The 20,031-nt window shown below is 49.5% G+C and overlaps 1 protein-coding gene and 1 pseudogene across 3 annotated transcripts; one reads left to right on the top strand and one right to left on the bottom strand.

Annotated features, from left to right (window-relative positions):
* Positions 1 to 3,432: 3,432 nt before the first annotated feature.
* LOC120675641 (MLO-like protein 1) lies at positions 3,433 to 7,778 on the top strand. 3 transcript variants are annotated; one of them, XM_039956845.1, is made up of 14 exons: positions 3,433 to 3,919; positions 4,025 to 4,082; positions 4,315 to 4,547; positions 5,137 to 5,253; positions 5,336 to 5,390; positions 5,547 to 5,638; positions 6,022 to 6,096; positions 6,167 to 6,255; positions 6,357 to 6,406; positions 6,570 to 6,610; positions 6,755 to 6,964; positions 7,044 to 7,111; positions 7,179 to 7,261; positions 7,367 to 7,778. In XM_039956845.1, the coding sequence occupies exons 1-14, from the start codon at positions 3,785 to 3,787 to the stop codon at positions 7,672 to 7,674; spliced, it is 1,614 nt and encodes a 537-aa protein (XP_039812779.1). In that variant the 5' UTR covers positions 3,433 to 3,784; the 3' UTR covers positions 7,675 to 7,778. The 3 variants fall into 3 exon arrangements, with proteins under 3 accessions (XP_039812779.1, XP_039812781.1, XP_039812780.1); XM_039956847.1 differs by having other exon boundaries at positions 7,193 to 7,261; XM_039956846.1 differs by having other exon boundaries at positions 3,436 to 3,919; positions 7,201 to 7,261.
* Positions 7,779 to 7,963: 185 nt separating this feature from the next.
* On the bottom strand, positions 7,964 to 13,606 carry LOC120675642 (annotated as a pseudogene).
* Between the last annotated feature and the right edge of the window lie 6,425 nt (positions 13,607 to 20,031).

A 20,031-nucleotide genomic window follows, 5' to 3' on the forward strand; every position in this document is an offset into this window, starting at 1 on the left:
CGAGCGAGCGAGCGAGCAGTCCCTGATGATTAGGACTAGGCGCGGGCTTAGGGACGGGGAAAGCGAGCTTTTCCGGGGTAATAAAGGTCTTGCCTTTGCGCACGCGCGCGCGGTTACTGTCCCCGTGCTGCGTGCATGATTACCTCGTTGAAGCTTGGAACTGCGATGCATGCATGTCAGCGCTTGTAGGAGTAGCTAGCTAGTAGCTCATCCGTCGATCGGTGGTGCCATCATACGCCTTTTCTTTCTTTCTTTCTTTCTGGTGGTCGATCATCGATACCTAGCTGCTTGCAGGAGTATAGAAGCACTGGAGCAGTAGTGCTTTTTGTTTGGTTGGTCAGTCAGGGACCAGGCCACGCATCATCTGGTAGTGATGGCCATAGTTTTGGCGGCGACCAGCAGGGCACGTTGTCACTAGCATCCCACCGTACAATACAATTTGGTAGCAAGAGCACTTGAGGAAGTCACATTTAGCTGATAAGAGCAAGTATTATAGTAGACTATAAACGTACCGAATGTTTATTATCCTTGCTCCAAACCGACCGGATGTTTTCAGCCCATATAAGGAGCAAAGTTTCTTTTTTTAGACGGAAGGAGCAAAGTTTTTTTTTAGTGGGAGAAGGAGCAAAGTTAGGTCTCATCGGCACGTTGTCGAAGCCTCAAATCGAAGGCCCATCATGTTCATCGGCCCTGCATAATATTCCGTTGAAAGCCCAAATCAGAAAAACAAGAACGAGGCCCAAAAAACTGCCGCGATGTGTAAGGCCGCCGGCGATGTCGTCGTCACTGATTTTAATCCTACGACTACGACGACTCAGGCCGATTTGGGGAGATAGCCGTTGCCGTACAACGGCAGGCAAGAATGCAACCCACTGGAAGCCAGGGCCGACGTGACTGGAGTGATGCTACTCGAGCTCGTCGGCGGGCGCCGGAACTTGGAGCCCGCCGAAGACGCCTCGGCCGCTCGCGGCTTCACGCGGCACTCCGTCACACCGGCGGGCAGTGATTCTCGCTGACAATGCGGGAGCAAGTAGCGCGGGGCGGGCTCACGGAACTGGTGGACGCGGCCATGGCGGGCACCGACGCTGGGGTCATAGGGATGTGAACACGGTGACGAAGGTGACGCTCTGCTGCGTCCGGCACCGGCGGGACTCGCGGGTCGCGGCCCAGCATGCCGTCCGGCGCGGACATGCTGGGAGCCCGCGTCGCGGCTGATCTGCCAGGCCCACTCTCTACTACTCCGTACTCATCAATGGCAAGCGGCCAGCGAGAACCAATGCCACGTTCGGATTTCTGCTTGGTACGATTGCTCTCCCTGAGACCGGTGTCGCCACGGACCACCAGTGCGTGTCGAATTGGTCGTGGTCCTCGCCGGCGGCGGCCCCAGCCGGCCCCCAAGCACAGGCCAGGAACGCGCTCGCGCCTTGTTGCCATGCGCCCACCACCAGTGGTGCCCAGGTTATTCGTTGTTCGCCCAAAGCAGTAAACATTGCCCGGAGCAGCAGCAACCCGAGTCGGACGTCCTCTTTCACCGACGACGACGGCGACAGGGCGTTCCGGCTCCTAGCGCTGGTGGAAGGACGGTGGGGAGAGCAGGAGCAGGGAACGAGAGCAAAACCGTACGTCCGCCCACGAGCAGGAAGGCTAATATTCGAAATCGAATCCTCGTTAACCGATCGATGGCGACGGAGCGTCTTCTAGCTTGGAGCATCTGCTGCACGAGCACGAGCGTACCCGGAGATCAGGCGGCGTCGAATGGCCGGTGAAAGCACGGGCGGCCATGCCTGTTTCATTGTCGGAATGGAATGCCGACGCGCGCGCCGCGCGCCACGGCATGACGACGCCGCATGGTCTAAACGGGGCGGCGCTCCGGCGAGCCACTGCGTACGGCGGAGGCAGAGTCTCTTTCTTGCGGCACACAACTGCACAAGGTGTTCAGTGCGGCGGAGAGAGGGAGGCAACGAACTCCCGGGGCGAGGCGCTCCGGCGAGCCACGGCATGGAGCCGAAGCGGCGTCGTTACAAGCACCAGGGATAGGGGGTGGACGGTATTTGAAATACCGTCCACCCCTGGTTCAATTTTTAGCCGCTGGATCGAACACGTGCGGTCCAGATCGGGCGGGCAGAGGACTCGGTCCTCGTTGTCAGGTAGATGCGGACGCGCGGGAGCTGGATGCCACCAGCGCCAGGTCCGCCACACCTCTGCCCGCGGGCTCGTCGCCGAGGACGCGGGGAACGTCGTCGCCGTTTCCTTCGAGGACAGGGACAGCCCCCGTGCGCTCCGGTGGCGCCGCCGGAGCGTACCTCGCCGCCGTCGCCGTCATGGACCGGCGAGAATCAGTGCGGCCAATGAGTGTTGAATTAGTCGTGGTCCTCGCCGCCGCCGGCCGCCCCAGGCAGCCAGGAACGCCCACCACCAGTGGTGCCCAGGTTATTCGCCGTTTGCCCAAAGCACAAAACACGGCCCGGAGCTGCAGCAACCCGACTCGGACGTCATCCTTCACCGACTGCGGCGGCGGCGGCGCGTCCGGGCACCGAGCGCCGCGCCAGCAAGTGTGCCAAGCCGAGATACAACATCCAAGATCCTAAACTTCGACTGGCAATTGGCATTTGGTAGCTTTGCACGAGCGTGATCGAAATCGAAGAGCACGAGGGCACGATCGAGCGTCGGCATGGCCTGACAGACAGAGTTGAGATTAGAACTGAACATCCTCTGAAACCATGACTCGTTGGGTGCAGACTCCTGAACAGTTGACGGACGACCCCGGCTGAGGGCTGAGTGATGGAGCGCCCGAGTTGAGACGGCCGTGCTGGCTGCTCTGATCGTCCCGGAGATACTATCAGAGTCGAGTCGGCGAGATGAATGGGCACTGTACCCTGTCCAACGATATCTCTTTCCAGGACCAGCAGCAACTGCTGGCACCTGCTGCTGCATCCCAATCCATCGATTAATCGCGCGAATTTCCTCCCCCAGTGCTCGTAGTACTATTCATGGAGCTGATTGGTTTTTCCTCTCTCTCTCTCTCTCTCTCTCTCTCTCTCTCTCTCTCTCTCTCTCTCTCTCTCTCTCTCTCTGACGGCTCACGGTCACGGCACGAAGAGAAATCAAGTTTCTGCCCGTTCATCCACTGTCAGCTTTCTCTCCTCAGCGAGGCAGGCCGCAGGCCAGGTCGCCCTTCACTTCGCCACACCGACGCCCCCGCCGTCTTGTCCCCTCTCTGTGACTTCGAGCAGCCATGGAAACACAACAACGGGACGGGACGCGTACGATGACGAATGACAAATGCAAAAGCTGGCGGCTGGCCGGGGCACGGGGGCAGGCCGGCACCACCGTAGGTCCGTAGCAACAGGAGCCGCCGTGGTGATCTCACAAGATGAATGGGACCCGTGCTGGCCCTCGGCTACTGGCAGCGAGCAGTTGGGCGGGGGCTCCGTCCCATCCGTCGCTGGCACGCGCGGCGCCGCGCTGCCGGTGGCCGTGCCAACGGACGGGCGCCGCCGTGCTTTGCCTAATTGCCTGCCGCCGTGAGCGATTCCGCGCGCCACAAATTGCCATGGTGTAAAGTAAATGCGCGTTACTTGGAACCGTCGTACGTTGTGCTAACTGCTAGCGACAAGACAACGCGCCGCGCTCCTACTCTGAGCAGAGCAGCAGAGCCAAACCAAACCTCGCTCGCCGCCGCGTTGCAGGCGAACCACCCCACTACCGCCCGGCGCCGCGCTGAGCATCTGCAACTGCAAGGGCAGAACACTGGGCCCAGGGTACGGTGCCGGAGGGAGGCGGGATGGCGGATGGCGGCGGGGAATCGGCGGAGTCGACGGCGCTGGAGTTCACGCCGACGTGGATCGTGGCGGCGGTCTGCTCCCTCATCGTCGTCATCTCCCTCGCCGCCGAGAGTTGCCTGCATTACCTCGGCAAGGTAACCGATAGGTGTTTCCTCGCGTTTCTGAAATCTAAACGCGTCGCTCGTCTCCCTCCTGAATTAATGCTGCGCCTTGACTGGTGGTGTCCGCCGCGAGGGCAGACGTTCAAGGGGAAGAACCAGAAGGCGCTCTTCGAGGCTCTCCTCAAGGTCAAAGAAGGTATCGATCTGTTCTTTTCTTCCATTTTGCCTGCATTTTCAGGTGATATTCAGTTCAGGCGAAGCTGGGGTTTATGTGCTTCTGTCAGAAAACTAGGAGCTTCGTTCATTTTCAGTGCAAAACTTGATTCCCCCTGCTCATTTCTAAATTCAGATCAAGCTGCGACTGTGGCTGTGATGCTAAATTAGAGTTCAACAGCTTCCCCTCAATATAAGTATATGCGATTTTGCAGAACTGATGCTTCTGGGGTTCATCTCCCTGCTCCTGACGGTGTCCCAAGGGATGATCCAGAGGACCTGCATTCCTCCAGAGTGGGCCATCTACATGCTCCCATGCCATAACGCTAAGGAACAGGCCGAGCTGAGCCCCTCGGAGGCACATGGTCTTGCTGCTGGAATTTTAGGCCTCACCCGTCGGCGTCTGCTTGCCGAGGGTGGGACAACGGTCCAGCATTGCAGAAAGAAGGTGCATGGGATGAGAACACCGCCTGTTGCTTCATGTTATTTCAATCCAGTGCTTGTTATAGCAGTCTATGCTTCCAATCATTAACAACGTCCTGAAACTCCTAGCTTGCATCATTCATTTGCTAGTATCTGTATTCACATGACTCGTGCTTGATGTAGCATGCTGCTGGTCGTCGGGAACTTACTATTGCACATGGGTGGTCTTTCTTTATTTCCCAATTGCTATTTTAGTGTGTAAAACAAGAGGGACTCGTAGTTTATCCGATGAAAATTATAGGGAGCCTCAAAGTGCAGAAAATTAGATTAAGTAGTATATTCTTACAGATTCTCCATTATAAAATAGCAAACTTTGTCATGTGCTATCTACTGATAGCAGCATTCTTGTATTCCATTCTGGGATTAGTCGTTCTGCCTTGCTCAGTATAGGGGACAGCGATAGTCGGTGATCTTGATATTTCTTTATGATACAATTCCTATGTGCCTGAAACTTTTCTCTCAAAACATGAGAATGTGTGACATTATGGAGCAATAAAGCTAAGGTTCCAAAGGACTGAAGTTTTTAGTTCTAACTCCACAATCTTTGCCAACAGGGAGAAGTTCCTTTGCTGTCAGTTGAAGCGCTACATCAGTTGCATATCTTCATATTCATTCTGGCCATTGCACATGTGATTTTCTGTGTTTTGACTATGCTTTTAGGAAGCGCGAGGGTAAGTATTGATGAAATTTATTTTAATGTGTGTGTGTATTAACCTTGGTTTCAAATGGTTTTAACTCCATCCTGTTACTCAGATTCGTCAATGGAAACACTGGGAGGATGAATTTCAGAAAGATTCTACAGAAAATGGTAGGTAGTATCTTGTTTGCTACAGAAATTGTTCCTCAAATGATATGCTTGGTGGTCTGGGAGCAAGTAGCAACTGTCCTTCTGTAAACAAGTTAATGCTGAAGTTAATGAAATACATTAAGGCTGCCTTCTTGGCACAATCCTATGGAACTGCAGAGCAAAGGAGGGTGACCTATGTGCATCAATGTGAATTCATCAGGGAACATTTCAAGAGTATTGGCAGAGATTCGGTAATATTGAGCTGGCTGGTAAGAAATGGATCTCATGTTGCTTTCAGTCAAACAAATGTATCTTCTGTACGAACCACATCCAGAGTATTTCTTAAGCTAACAATATCCCTTTCTTCATACAATCTGGTTAACTTTGGTGGCTAGACAGACTAGGCTGCTGTTTTCTGACAGGCTTGTGCAACCTATAATGATTTTGTTTCTTGTAGTCCCTCTTACACGGTGTGGACTATATTGAATGACTTCCTAATGGTGCTTTTTTAGTAACATTCTCAAAAGAAAATACATTTCAATGCTTAATACTACATACATGTAATTTTTTATTGCTGTGTTATTAATGAATTTTTACATGGCACTAATTATCAAGTATCTGTTTGGCCAACTCATTAAGCTTTTACTTTCAGCATTCTTTTATTAAGCAGTTTTATGGATCAGTTACTAAATCAGACTACACTACAATGCGACTTGGCTTCATCATGGTAAGTATAACAAAAGAAGCATAATTTTTGTTCCTTCTCAATTATAACAGGTGACAATTTTTCTTTGCAGACACATTGCCGTGCAAACCCAAAATTTGATTTCCACAGATACATGTTACGAGCTTTGGAGGCTGATTTTAAGAAGGTGGTTGGCATTAGGTACTCCAGTCAGCAAATTTATACATTTTCAGTTCATGTACTAGCAGTTGTTGAGCACAGTTGATGAACTTAACTATCTTGCCTTTTCTTTGCTCACTTAGCTGGTACTTGTGGATATTCGTTGTGGTATTCATGTTGCTGAATGTCAATGGTGAGTTCCATCTGTCTTCACTTCTGTACAGCACAGCTTTTCCATCCCGGTTCAAAAAAAAAAAGCACAGCTTTTCCACGGCTTGTTTACTGTAGTTTTGCTTGCATTCATTCTAAACTAGTATGATTTAGTGTCTCTGGTGTTAATGATCATAAATCTACAGGTTGGCATACATACTTTTGGATATCTTTCATTCCCCTTCTTGTAAGTGTTTCTTTATAACTAATTGCGTTTCTTGGAAACTTCAAACTTAATTTGGTGAAATTTCAGATCATGCTTGAATTTGGCCCTTGATTTGAGACTCTGAACTTATTGGGCACTTCTTTATCTGCTATCTGCTTCTTGCAGCTTCTGCTGGCCGTTGGCACCAAGCTAGAGCATGTCATAACTCAGCTGGCAATTGAGGTTGCTGAGAAGCACTCCGCTATCGAGGGCGACTTAGTTGTCAATCCATCAGATGAACACTTTTGGTTTGGACGGCCAAAAATCGTCTTGTACCTGATCCACTTCATCCTTTTCCAGAATGCGTTTGAGATCGCCTTCTTCTTCTGGATTCTTGTAAGTGCAAGCAAACTCCACAGCGAACAGAAGAACTAAGATTAAAAGCTCACAGCTGATTCTTTTCTCTCTTTGCAAGACCACCTACGGTTTCAACTCCTGCATCATGGACCACGTCCCATTCATCGTGCCGAGGCTCGTCGTCGGGTAATTCACGTACCTTCTAGCTACCCATCCCATTTCAGACAGTCCAAGAGCCATCAACATGTTTCAGGCTCATGATGTCAGCTTTGCAGGGCCATCATCCAACTCCTCTGCAGCTACAGCACCTTGCCTCTGTATGCAATTGTCACCCAGGTGCCTGGCTGTGAGCCAATACTTCCCGTAACTTTTTGGCCACCGTTTTGGCGATTCAGAAACACCAAACGAAACATGGTCTGAACTACTTCCTTGGTTGCAAAGATGGGGACCTTCTTCAAGAAGGAGATCTTCGACGAGCACGTGCAGCAGAGCCTCGTGGACTGGGCGCAGAAGGCCAGGAAGAGGAAAGCGCTCAGGAACAACAACGGCAGCGTCGGCGCGGCCGGGTCGGCACACCCGTCCGCGAGGCTCGAGCTGATGAGGCGGGCTGCCGCTCTCGAAGGAGGCAGCACCGGCGGAAATGGCAGAGAAGTCTCAAAGCTATAGTAGCAAAGGCTTGGGAGACCGTCAGAAGATGCAAGCGTCCTCGTGCGCGCGGCTTACGTGTGCCGTCCGTGTTTGCTAGATAACTAGTGTCTGATGGCCAGAGCGGGTGCTCTGGTATGGTGTTTGTATGCTTTGGATTTGTGACTCGAGGCATGTTATATTGTTATGGAGTGGGGAGCTTTCTGTAGTGTTGTGGTGATGGAGGCGATGAGATAGTTCAGGAATCGGAGACGCGGAGCCTTGTATAGTGTATGTATTGCCGATTCACGGCTCGCCGTCGCCGGTGAACGCAAAAATCCGGAAACCAGGACAGAAATTCACAGCGGGGGTCAGCGATGCTTCTGAAAAACTAAAAGCCTGGAAAAAAGAACAGACGCTGCTGGGTTTTTGTTCCTCAGGAAAAGGGAATACTGACACAGCGAAGACGGACTGTACTGATTAGGCAGCTGCCAAACATGTATTCTCGATACTCAGTAACAGAACCGTGCACAAAAGGTACGGCAGGTAAAAGAAAGAAATGCCAGAGCTGATTCTATAACCCACGAGGGGGGTGCTTGATCCAATCTTTTAGCATTGCAGTTTGAAGCGCCGTAGGTGTTCAACCATCACCAATTGCAAGCCTGCCTTTGGATTTTGGAGTTCATGGTGCCCTTCCTCTTGTCCTTGTAGGCATTCCTGGAGGACACGGGCCTTCTCCGCCCATGGGCAGCTGCAATTGCCTTTTTCCTTTGCTTGTTTAACTTTTTTGTGAGCTCCGCAACTTCCTCATCATCATCGTCGTCCGACGAGCTATCGTCATTATCGCCGTCTTCCTGGGGAAACATCTTGCCCTCTGACTCAAGCGGTTCCTTAGCATCCCCATTGCTACCTGAGGGAGAACTTTCCAATCAGTTACGCATATTCAAGGAATCAGGCTCATCACTATCTAGACTGGACTATGGGCACGGTTTACGCATATTCAAATTATCTCAGCCAGATATACCTGGTCTATCTTCAAGGAATCAATAGGCACAGCATCACAAACCTCCTCCTCATCATCATAATCATCTGAGCCGGAATCATGTCCTTCTGTATCTTCATCAATGTACTGTAAGCAAGGTTGCAAAAAAGAAGTATCAGAAAACTAAGCTGTAACACAATCTATAAATATATGTATTCGAGAAAAAAAATCTATAAATATATGCATGAATAACAAATTTGCCGAAACATCTGGCCTACCTTCTCCATCCCCACTTGCTCCTTCCTGGTAAATGCACTGGCAGCTAGTTCCTTGTCCAGGGAACCAGCAGCCTTTTTCACAGACAAAAAAGGATGGCCTGCTATACCCTTCACCATCACTTTCAGATCCATCTTGTTCTTCATTTTTCTCTGATGTAAGATTGAACCTAACAGGAAGAATAGAAATCTCAATAAAAAAAGATTCAGTACCGAATTACGATAAATTGAAGCTTTCTTGCATATATTATAAACCTCTTGTTGAAAAACTTGTAGATACACTCAATGTCTCAGTCAAAAAACCTGCAAATGCAAAATCTATTTAAAAGAAATACACGAGACAATCACATTTGTTATCTTTTTTTTGGAAAGGGGAAACTTTATTGATTTCAAGAGGATACATCAAGGTGATACATCAACTCGAAATGTTCCCGGCCTCTGCCGCAAATGCACACAGCCTAAAAAGAGTTTAAATATAACCAGGTACACTAGTGACCATCAATCCTACAACTAGACCGCCACCCATGAGCCTGGGCAAAAAATTCCTTGGCCACCTGCGCCAAAAAAATGAGATGCTGCTACAAGGATATTCTGCGAAGAAGGCAGTTGTAGGATAGCCCACGTACGAAGCCAATGTGTAGTCAAGTAGATAACCTGCAAAAAGGAAGATTGTTTGTTATCGAACACCACCACCGCATTCCTGCAGAGCCAAACAGACCAACACAAGGCTGCCGCGCCCACAAGCACTAATGGCTTAAAATCTTTGGGTATTCCATTTAGCCAACTTTCGAACATATTAGACATATTGCGAGGTTTGGGTAATCCCCAGGCCGCATATACTATAGCCCATAACATTCTAGTGAACCTGCAGTCAAAAAATAGATGTTGTATTGTTTTATTTTCATGACAGAAACAACACTGTTAAAAAAAATTAAAGTGAAAGAAGCCCACATACCCACTCTTCTTTCCCCGATACTACCCATACCATAGGTAGTAGCGGGGAAAGAAGACCCCTGTACCCACTCTTCTTTCGTGGTGTGTACATCTAGTGGTACACAGCTTCAACACGGGGTTTGATAATTCAAAACTTCACGATTCGGACTTCGTAGAGCCGGTGCTGCTGCTGTCTGCGTAGTCTCTTCCTTCACCCTCCCGTGCCTGAAGTCCTTCCATCGCCCTTAGGTCAGAAGGCGAAACGGACCGAGAATGCGGCGTAGAAGGGGCACTGTTGTCGCCGAACTCCTGCTGGCCCCCCGGAAGCAGAGCACTCGATGGCTCTCCCCGATCTGCCGATAGGGCCAGGGTTGCCTGCAGCGGATCCGGAAGGACCCGCTTCACTAGGTGAACCAGTCAGGTACGAAGCTCGTTATACCAAGCACGAGGGGCACATGCCCAAGTACTCATCACTTCTTGGGTCGTAATTACTATTTTGCTAGGTTCAGTTATCATAGCTGTTCGGAATCCACAAACCATCCCAACCGACGGTCAGAATTTTTTCGAATATGTCCTTGAGTTTATTCGAGACTTGAGCAAAACTCAGATTGGAGAAGAAGAATATGGTCCCTGGGTTCCCTTTATTGGAACTATGTTCCTTTTTATTTTTGTTTCGAATTGGTCAGGTGCTCTTTTACCTTGGAAAATTATAGAGTTACCTCACGGGGAATTAGCAGCGCCCACGAATGATATAAATACTACTGTTGCTTTAGCTTTACTAACATCAGCGGCATATTTTTATGCGGGTCTTAGCAAAAAAGGATTGAGTTATTTCGAGAAATATATTAAACCAACCCCAATCCTTTTACCCATTAACATCCTAGAAGATTTCACAAAACCATTATCGCTTAGTTTTCGACTTTTCAGAAATATATTGGCAGATGAATTAGTCATTGTTGTTCTTGTTTCTTTAGTCCCCTTAGTAGTCCCTATACCGGTCATGTTTCTTGGATTATTTACAAGCGGTATTCAAGCTCTTATTTTTGCAACGTTAGCCGCAGCCTATATAGGTGAATCCATGGAAGGCCATTATTGAAGTGACTAGTTTTTGAAATAGTCTTTTTTTTAGCTTAGCCCAATTCATGCATGATTCCGGATAATCCTCTTAGTTGGAAAACTAAATAGTTCGAAATGCGTATGAATCCTCTGTCTTACCGCGGCTGCTGGCACAGAGGTTGATTTCTTTGCCAGTTTCGTCTCACTAGGTTGTCTTTTGTGAGAATGACACCCCTCCTGAGATACCATAAGAAGATTTTGATTTTCAGTGGGGTCTTCAGTTTCCAGAGTTTCTTATTCAGGTTTGGGGTATCTTGATAGATTAATCCCAGATAATGTGATTTCACAGAGAAAACACCAGACTGGTCTAAATTCCATCTAAATTCATCTCTCTCCTGTCTTAGTTCTATTCCCTCTAGCCGAGATAGAAGATTGTTCCACGATATCAGCTTGTTGCCAATTAGGTCTCTCCGCCAAGATATGTTTGGGATCCGTGTACTTAATACATCAGCCACCGTATCATATTTTTTCCTGGCTATATCGTAAAGCTGAGGGTATTGTTCCTGGAGAGTTATATTGCCTAGCCATCTATCCTCCTAAAAATGCACTTGTGACCCGTCTTTAACTATGAAACAGATACATACATTTGTTATCTGAGTAAGATGCATACATTTGCGCATTACGATGAGAAACAGATACCATCTGTGGGAAGTCAATAACCATAATTTTTTCATCATCATCAATCTGCGTGATATTGGCATTCATGAAAATAATTATACATAGAGATAAAAAAACCATATGTAGTAACGTTGTATACTATATTACAGAGCTAAGTGCTAGCAAGCAGCACCTAACAATTATTCAAAAGGATGGTTCCGGCTCATGCGTTTGCAATTTTGTTTGAAGAACTATTGTTCCATAATATCTTATCCATGAAAGTTTTGGTTCTATCTTTCACAAAAAAAATGCAAGTTTTGGTTCTACGAATGGTCAAGGATTTAAAACTTCTAAATTTACACAAACTGGGAAAGAAAAGGAAAAAAATTACCATGATATTGAACTCATTAAAGTCGCAATGTATCAGCCCATGCTCTGCCAAACGAACGATAAGACCAAGAATTGTGTCAAAAACATCATCTGGATTTTGTAACTCCTTCACATGAACCCTACATAACATAAAGCAGTTTGTATCAGGCTTCAGGCTCTGCACGAATGAATGTGATCTTAGACTACTATAAGAATCCACGGATGGTAAATATATGCTTACAGAAGATATCCCTGAACAAGTGACATGATCACACAGTGCCGATTGCAATCCACAGCAGTTGGAACAGGGAAACCATGGTCTCCTAAAGCCTGGAAATATAAGGAGTCAAGGATAACCAGACAAAAGGGTAAATCAAAAGAGAACATAGCTCAGATTGAGTTAATAGAGTTATAATGAAGGAAAAAACCTTCATAAAGGCAAATTCCTTCAAGGCTGCAAGTCGTGAGAGGTACAGCCAATTAAAGCTCCTTCAATGCCTTAGATAATCACGCTTAGATTTCACAGCCCTAAAAGATGTCCTGCCCAACCTATGGAGCTTCATGCCAAGCACTGTACCATCCTCTGTGGCAACCTCAAATATATCTATGTATCACAGAGATATTAGAAATAAGTTCTTATGACCTTTGCCACATTACTAAAACAGAGACTAAACATTAAGAGTGCGACAAACCTGACTCCTTTCCAACACCGATCTGACGGCCAACCGAAGCAAAAACTCCTCGATTAACCAAAGTCTTGATGGCAAGGAAGTCATATCCAAGATAGGTGAGACGATATCCATCATCTGTATGGAACAGAACCAATAAAACAACATAAGAAATTGTGGCAAAGTGCTACCAACCAAAAGTTCCTTAATATGAACGAACAACCCATACACTCAAATTTAGTGGCATCATGGTGCACCAATTTATTCTTCAACAGATTTCTCAGCACTTTGTATGTGCCACCATGCCTATATTTACAAAACACAAGGAATATATTCCACTGAGGTAAATACAAATATATTCCACCCAGCAACCAATAGTTTCATTTGTTAAATGGCGGATTGACAATAAACATTAAGAGTAAACACTAGCAGCTTTGAAGATTCCATGTTAGACTAATTAGTTTTTCAGCACATAAATGTTTATGGTAAAGTACCAGTGCAACATATAACTTCATTTATGCTACTGAAAAGATAAGCATATAGGATGTCAATATAGGATGTCATTTTATGGTATAACATTATTATCCACCTAACTGAGCACCACAAACTGCAAGTTGCAAGCCATTCAAGAACTAAAAATCCTTGCTCCTTGGTATACTGTGCAAGGTCAAATACCAGCAGTCATACCTCTCCAATTCACATTCTAAAATTGCAACTACATCTCAAAATAAACATTTGGAATATAACAGGAAACATACTTGTTAACATCTAAGAGACTAAGACTAGCAAAAACAAGCATATGATCAAGTATTAGCCACAAATTGCGCGATTTGGAACAAAAACGGCTTACTTCAGTCCAGCGATCCTGTCAACAAGCTCTGCTGGGACAATCTCGTGCTATGATCAGTCCAAACCGAAATCCCAACATCAGGTGCGGAAACGGGTAATCTCTCGCATGCATAATATGTAACCGGAAGAGGGACTGGGATGCAGGGCCTTTGAGTATCTATCTTACGTTGCGCATGCCCATCTCAACGGCGGTGAGGACGCGGAAGTCGTCCTTGGTGAGGTAGCGCAGGGCGTTCACGTCAAGCTTCATGGTGTCCTCCCCCTGCTGCTGAAGAAGCTACAGGGCAGTGGGGAGGCGGGCGACGATGGGGCCGCAGTTTTCTCTTTTGCTGGCTTCTCCCATATTTGGGCCGATGGGTTAGACGTACCCCTTGGTGGGCTTTGCAGAGGCCAGCCCAGATTGCGGGCGAGACCCCATTCGGCATGCGTAGCCGTAGGAATGGTAAAAGATTTTAATTTTTTATCTAGATAATCTAAGAGTTGGATTTTAAAAGGATTGAACTCTAATTTTACATAATTTTAAGTTAAAAATAGTAAGAGTCAAGTTGGATCATGAAGAAAGTATTAGAGTCATAGTCCATTACCATCCCCACCACACGGCGGCTACCAATTTCAAGTATTTTTTATGTCTAGCAATGGGAGTATCCTCCCGTTTTGATTTTTGATTCAGGTGCGTTGCGCCATCAATAATTCAATATTTGTTTTTATTGCTACAAAACAAGCTGTGGCGATAGTGCTGCGGATGTTCATCTAATCCGTCGTCCACCGCTCATCCAGCCTCTTGCATCGACGTCCGCGACGGCGAGCCACTGGCGGACGCACGATCATCCGCATCCGGAAGTAGAAAGGGACATGATTCGGGCAATCATGGTGCACGCTGCAGTCCGCGTGTCCTGTCCTCATCCAGGGACCAGGGGGGACGAACACGGAGCTCCCCGAGCAGCCGAGCACTGAACCTGCAGGCGGCCGTCCGGCGCCGAACCTGTCGGCCGGCTCGCGGCACGCGAGGGGGCCGGCCGGGCGGTCGATCGAGTCCGCGCAAACCAAAAGGCGACCAACAACCGCACACGCACCCGGCCGGCATCCCACGCCGCCGCGACGACGCACGCAACCAACTCCTGCTACCATTCATACCCCCATGTCGCGCCGCGCCGCGCCGGCCACATACACCGCACCTGCACCGGCACCAGGATCTCTCGGGGCTCGGGCAACCGCACCCCCCCTGTGATCCCGACGCCGATCTCCCTGTCCTCGCGCAAGGCCTCGCCCGTACGGCGGCGAGCCGACTGTTGCCTGACGGTTCATGGAATACGAGGTTCCGCGGGGTCCAGTACAGATCCGGTCAAATTTTTCAGCTGCCAGCGCGGAGCAGAAGCACATGCCCTGCTCCCAAAGCCAGGACTCCGCGTCGTTCGTTCAACGAACCTGCTTGCTCCGTGCGTAGCGAGCAAGCAGCCGCCCGACCCCCAACTTGTATATTAGCTCAGCTCTCGTTCCTTGGCGGCCTTCTCCTCCTAGACAAGCAGCCAACCAGCTTCTTCCCTTCGACCGCTGATCGGAGAGGGTTCTCGTCATTCGGGGCTAAACTTACAGCCCGCGGTGATCTGAATGAGCTTTGCGATCGGCAGCTCCGAGCCTGAGCTCTGGTACTTGATCCCAGCATCATCATCGTCAAACATTGAGTCCCCCCGTCCGTTCACGATGGAGAGGAGGTCGGCGAGGAGGAGCGGGCCTCACCGGAAGCAGGGAGCGGTAGCGCACTGTGCCGAGCGCAAGCCGCAGGGGGCGGGCCACCGGGGACCGGCGGCACCGCCCGCGCCGCCGCAGCCGGGGTGCTTCACGGCGGAGCTGGCGATGGCGCTCCTCCTCGTGGCCGCGTCGCTGGCGCTCCTGCCGCTGGTCCTGCCGCCGCTGTCGCCGCCGCCGTTCCTGCTGCTGCTGGTGCCCGTGGGCCTGCTCGCCGTGCTCGCCGCGCTCGCGTTCGTCCCGCTCGACGCGCACAGCCACCACCACCACCTCGTCGGCTCGCCGCGCTGACGCCGGTCCCGCGGGGAGGCGGCTTAGATTGCCAGCGTCGTAGTACATAAATTGCTGCTGATTCGGATAAGTATTTCCATTGTAACCTGCTGATCAGATAAGTTGGGTTCGGTCGATCGAGCCATGCAGCTGCAATTCATTCATCGACTGATCCCACGAATGCGATCCAAATGCACTATAGCGATCTAATCCCTCCTTGTTTTATAACAAAAGAAAGTGATCTAAATGCAGGAATCAGATGCCGGATGAACGAACACCGTGCTGTTTCGTGTTTCTTATTATACCAACTAACGTATTCTACTGATGATGAGCCAAAAAACAATCTGCTTTTTCAGGAACGGTTGATAATATAGCTTGATAAAGAAAAGAACTCTGAGACAGAGATATAATAAAGCTTGCTTTTATTCTTCTTCTTTCTCCTTCAGGAATAAGAATCCAACCTATCTCCCTCCCGTTGTAGAATTCCTTCAGAACTACTCCACGAAAATCGGCGCACGCATGTCACGTTTTGGCCATGTCCACTCTTTTTTCCGCACGCTGCGATCCCCGATCCGGCGCGGCGGGCGGCGGCGGTGGAACGGTCGCACCTGCGTCACATGGGCTCCGACGGGTGACGACGCCGCCGCCGCCGAACCGACCAGAGCCGCCTATTACTGGAAATCGATGGATCCCCCGGACCAACAGGCGACAGGATGGCGTGTGCGCCGGCCGGAGTTTGCCGCCGCTGACGGGATGACGCGCGCCGCACCAACCGAGCACCCGAAGCTTCCTGTGTCCTGGCTGGTGTCGCATAGTACCTGCAGGGTCCGGGGTGGGGGGTGCCGGGTCGCATAAATTCCACGCCCAACCTACAATCTCCCCGTCGCGTCCGGTCCGGTCCACGGCTGATATATTGGCGATGCGGGAAGCACGCGTTGACCTAAGGCTAGACGATCGGGAAAGATCTGTACTGTGTGCCCGGTACGGATGTATCTTGGCATTCCCAGTTTGAATTACTCGTTTTTCTTTTCTTTTTCCAAAACGTGTAGTCGGTCTGTGTATGTAGTCGGTCATCTCGTAGGAGCATGCGCATAACGCTTTGGAGATCTCGCGTGACGTGTACATGTGACCAAACGATGTGACTGTGAGCAGCGGCGGATGCAAGAATTAAGCATTGGAGGAGGGGTTTATTTCTTCTTCCTTCCTCCCTCCCATCTTTTTTTCCTCCTCCTTTCATTCTTCCTCTATTTTATTCATAGCTAAAGAATGTTGAAGGGCCTAGGGGGCTTCATGGGTAGTAGAGCGGCTCCTGCCCCATGCTGGATCCACCCCCGACGGTGAGTGAGACTTCGGGTCCGAGGTCTGAGCGTGTAACATGTACTAAAAGGGGAAACATCCATCTTCTCACTGTTTTGCATGTATGATACGCTAGCACGGTGGGTGTGAATATTGTTTCTAGATTATACACGATACAACTCAGATACGTATGCACACTTAATCCCCTGCTATGAACTCACGTCGGATATCTGAATTCGGATTAATTAGGACTGAAGTAATAGTCCACGTGACAGTCGAAGGAAAAGGAATGCAAGATGGGTCGACATGGCATCTATACCCTTGCCGGCGCCGCTTTTGGTTCTCGACCGGAGCCAACCAACACGGGCCCAAGTATGCTATACTAAAAAGGGAACATCCATCCTCTCACTCGTATGCATGATACACTAGTAAGTGATTTTTTAGATTATACGGTATAATTCAGATGCTTACAACTTTTTTTACTAGATAAAGAGATGCTTACAACTTACGTACACTCATCTTATGAACGCGCGTTGGACTTATCAGTGGGAGATCCGGATTCTGATGAAGTTGAAGGAATGTTGCTGCGTGTATGCCTGCAAGTATATTCAGGCGTGGAGGCTGGGCCGGACATTGCTGGACCTTCATCCCCTGGGCCCGGCTGCAGTATTCCCCCCTGCTGACGCCATGACCCAACAGCAGCGGCACTGGAAAAGGCTAGACCTCTCTCGAACTGAGGAATGTGGAGTACTCACTCCTGGTTGTGATGAGTGAATTGTCAACCGTGCGGTGTGATCGTGTGCTTGGTCTTTGGTTGCAGGTACACGAGCGTCGAGTGTTGACGGAGAGCTACCGTGGAGGTGCTGTAGCCGATGGACCGTGCGGTGGACGGCGGTGAAGGGCAGCCGGGACCAGAGCTCCGACCGGGCGGCAGCTGTGGCGTCCACTACTGGCTCGAGGACGCAAGCGCCGACGGAAGACGGGTTTCTTGGTTTGCGCCACAAAACCAAGTTGACGGACGAGGGTTGAAGACGCCAAGTCGTGGTGGCACGGGCGTCGGTCTCGGGACTGGCGGAGGAACGGACATCGACGGCGTCTAGGGCCTCGCTACGGGTGAGGAGGTGACGAGCGTCGGGCGGTGTCTAGGGCCGTCAGAAGGCCGAGGCGGGAACGGCGTCCAGGGCCACGGCGTGGAGGCGGGAATCTTCCCGCGCGTGGAGTTTTGGCGGTTTTCTCAAAACCGGCCACCTACCCGGGTTTCGCGGACCCTCCAAAACCGCGGACCGGATCTTCATCCCCACGGCGGCATCACGGAGAAGACTTCGACTCGAAGAAAGAACCTTGGCCGTCGGATGAGTCCTTGTATCTCTTTCCGCTTTTGCCCCTACGGGCTTTCTAGTGTCTAGTTAAGTCTAGGGGTAGTTTAGTCTTTTAGTACTAGAGTTAGTGAGCTTAAATATCTCTCACCCACTCTCTCCTCTCTCTCCCAGTCCAGGCGCTGCCCCCTTTCCTCCCGTGCGTCTCTTTCTCTCTCCCTTCCTGTTCTTCCTCCCTCTCTTCTCTAGGGTAGGATTTGAACCATGGATTTTTTAGACTTTGTACTGAGATTGAATGGGAAAGGAGGCCCTTCCCTCCTTGTGCCCTCCGGGGTTTTGACTTCATCTCAATTTCGTACGTCTTGTGCTTTGTCTGTGACGAATTTTGGTTTTCTTTTGTGTGATCATGAAGCACGAGATCGTAGTTCTTCTCTGAGCTCTTTGTGGTGAATCCATCGATCTCTACTTAGTTCAAAACGCCCAGGATTCATGAGCTCTTTCGAAACGAAGTTTTTGCGTTCTAGAGAAAACCCCGCTCTTGCTCCGATTTCTTCCGATTCCTCTTAATCCGTGAGGACTTTCGTTGAAATCTTTTGGGGATGTGTTCTTGAAGTTATCATCTTAATCTCCCCAAAATTTGAGCTCCTTTGGACTTGATTTGATCCCCCAATCATCAAGATTTCCAAAGGTCGCGGGCTGGAAAAATCGTTTCTGGGCACGGGCAAACTTTTTCCTGTCACCGGTTAAACCGACGCTTGTGATATGTTGCGTCGGATCAACCGGTGAGTTGGTTTTTCGCGTGTTAGGGTTTTTGGCCTTTCTGCTTGGTTGCACCGGTGCATTAGTTCCACGTGCATCAGTTCAACCGGTGAAGCTTCACCAGCTGTGCCTGCGTGCTATTTTGCTCGTTGCACCGGCGTATAGAAGTTCATCTACGTCGGATCAACCGGTGTAACGAGTAGTTTGTTTTGGGATCTCTCTGGACAACAGCACCGGTGTTTTGAATTTGATTTCGTCGGTTTAACCGGTGTTCAGTTGGTCCGTTTTGGAGCCTCTCTGGACAACTGCACCTTTGTTTTTTTGTTGAACTCATCGGATTAACCAGTGTTATCTTTTCCTGTGCTGCCGGCTATTTCTCACCGGTTCAACCGACGTGTTCAATCTTATACACGTCGGATCAACCGGTGAGTTATACCGTGCATTCTCTAATGCTACTTCTGCGTGTTTGCTTTCGCGATTTGTCTCGCTTATTCCTAAGGTTGTTTTGTGTTGGTGTAGCTTTTCCATAGCTACAACGCACTTCACCTAGGACGTTTGGGTTGGATGTGTATTTGGGGATCATAAGCCGAGCTTCCGATTGCGATAATTTTTTATCGGCTCTCATTCACCCCCCTCTGGTCTCCTTTTCGGTCCCTCAATTGGTATCAGAGCTTGGTTAAGGTTTTTATTACCCTAACCGATTCGAAAACCATTTGACGACCATGGCAAGTCTTGGTAAGATCCCTGTGTTTACCGGCGAGGACTATGCCTACTGGAAGGTTCGCATGCGGGCTTTCTTGCAGATCTTGGGAGCCGAGGTTTGGGATATAACCAAGAACCAGGCTTACGAGGTGCTTGCCGTTCGGGTCACTCCTCTTCAAGTGACCGAGCACGAGGTTAACGCCAAGGCTGTCAATGCCTTGTTCACTGGCGTTTCTCGTGCGGAGTTCTCACGCGTCCAGGGTTTTCAGGAAGCCCACAAGATTTGGACGTGCCTTGAGAACTACCACGAGGGCACACCTCAGGTTAAGGCTAGACTTTTCAAGACTCACCGGCGTGAATATGAGAACTTCACACAGGGGCCGGGTGAGAGCATTGGCGACATGTTCAGTCGGTTTCAATCGATTGTGAACAAAGTCAGTGCTAACAGATCTGCTGATGCCCTTGACTACACAGAGCTTGAGAAGGCTCTCAAGTTGCTCTACGCACTTGACCGCTCTGTGTGAGATCTCAAGGTGAACATGATCATCGAGTCTGCAGGCTATGAGACTCTGACCGTGAATGAGCTCTTCAGCAAGCTCAAGGC

The sequence above is a fragment of the Panicum virgatum genome, chromosome 5N (genome assembly GCF_016808335.1).
Source record: "Panicum virgatum strain AP13 chromosome 5N, P.virgatum_v5, whole genome shotgun sequence".
In the NCBI taxonomy this organism is placed as follows: Eukaryota; Viridiplantae; Streptophyta; class Magnoliopsida; order Poales; family Poaceae; genus Panicum; species Panicum virgatum.

Bases quoted from the DNA above. Each gene is read 5' to 3' on its own strand.
- LOC120675641 (XM_039956845.1), top strand. From the start codon at position 3,785: ATGGCGGATGGCGGCGGGGAATCGGCGGAGTCGACGGCGCTGGAGTTC. The intron at 5,254-5,335 runs GTAAGTATTGAT...CCTGTTACTCAG, and splicing joins TGCTTTTAGGAAGCGCGAGG to ATTCGTCAATGGAAACACTG. The intron at 6,611-6,754 runs GTAAGTGTTTCT...TGCTTCTTGCAG, and splicing joins TATCTTTCATTCCCCTTCTT to CTTCTGCTGGCCGTTGGCAC.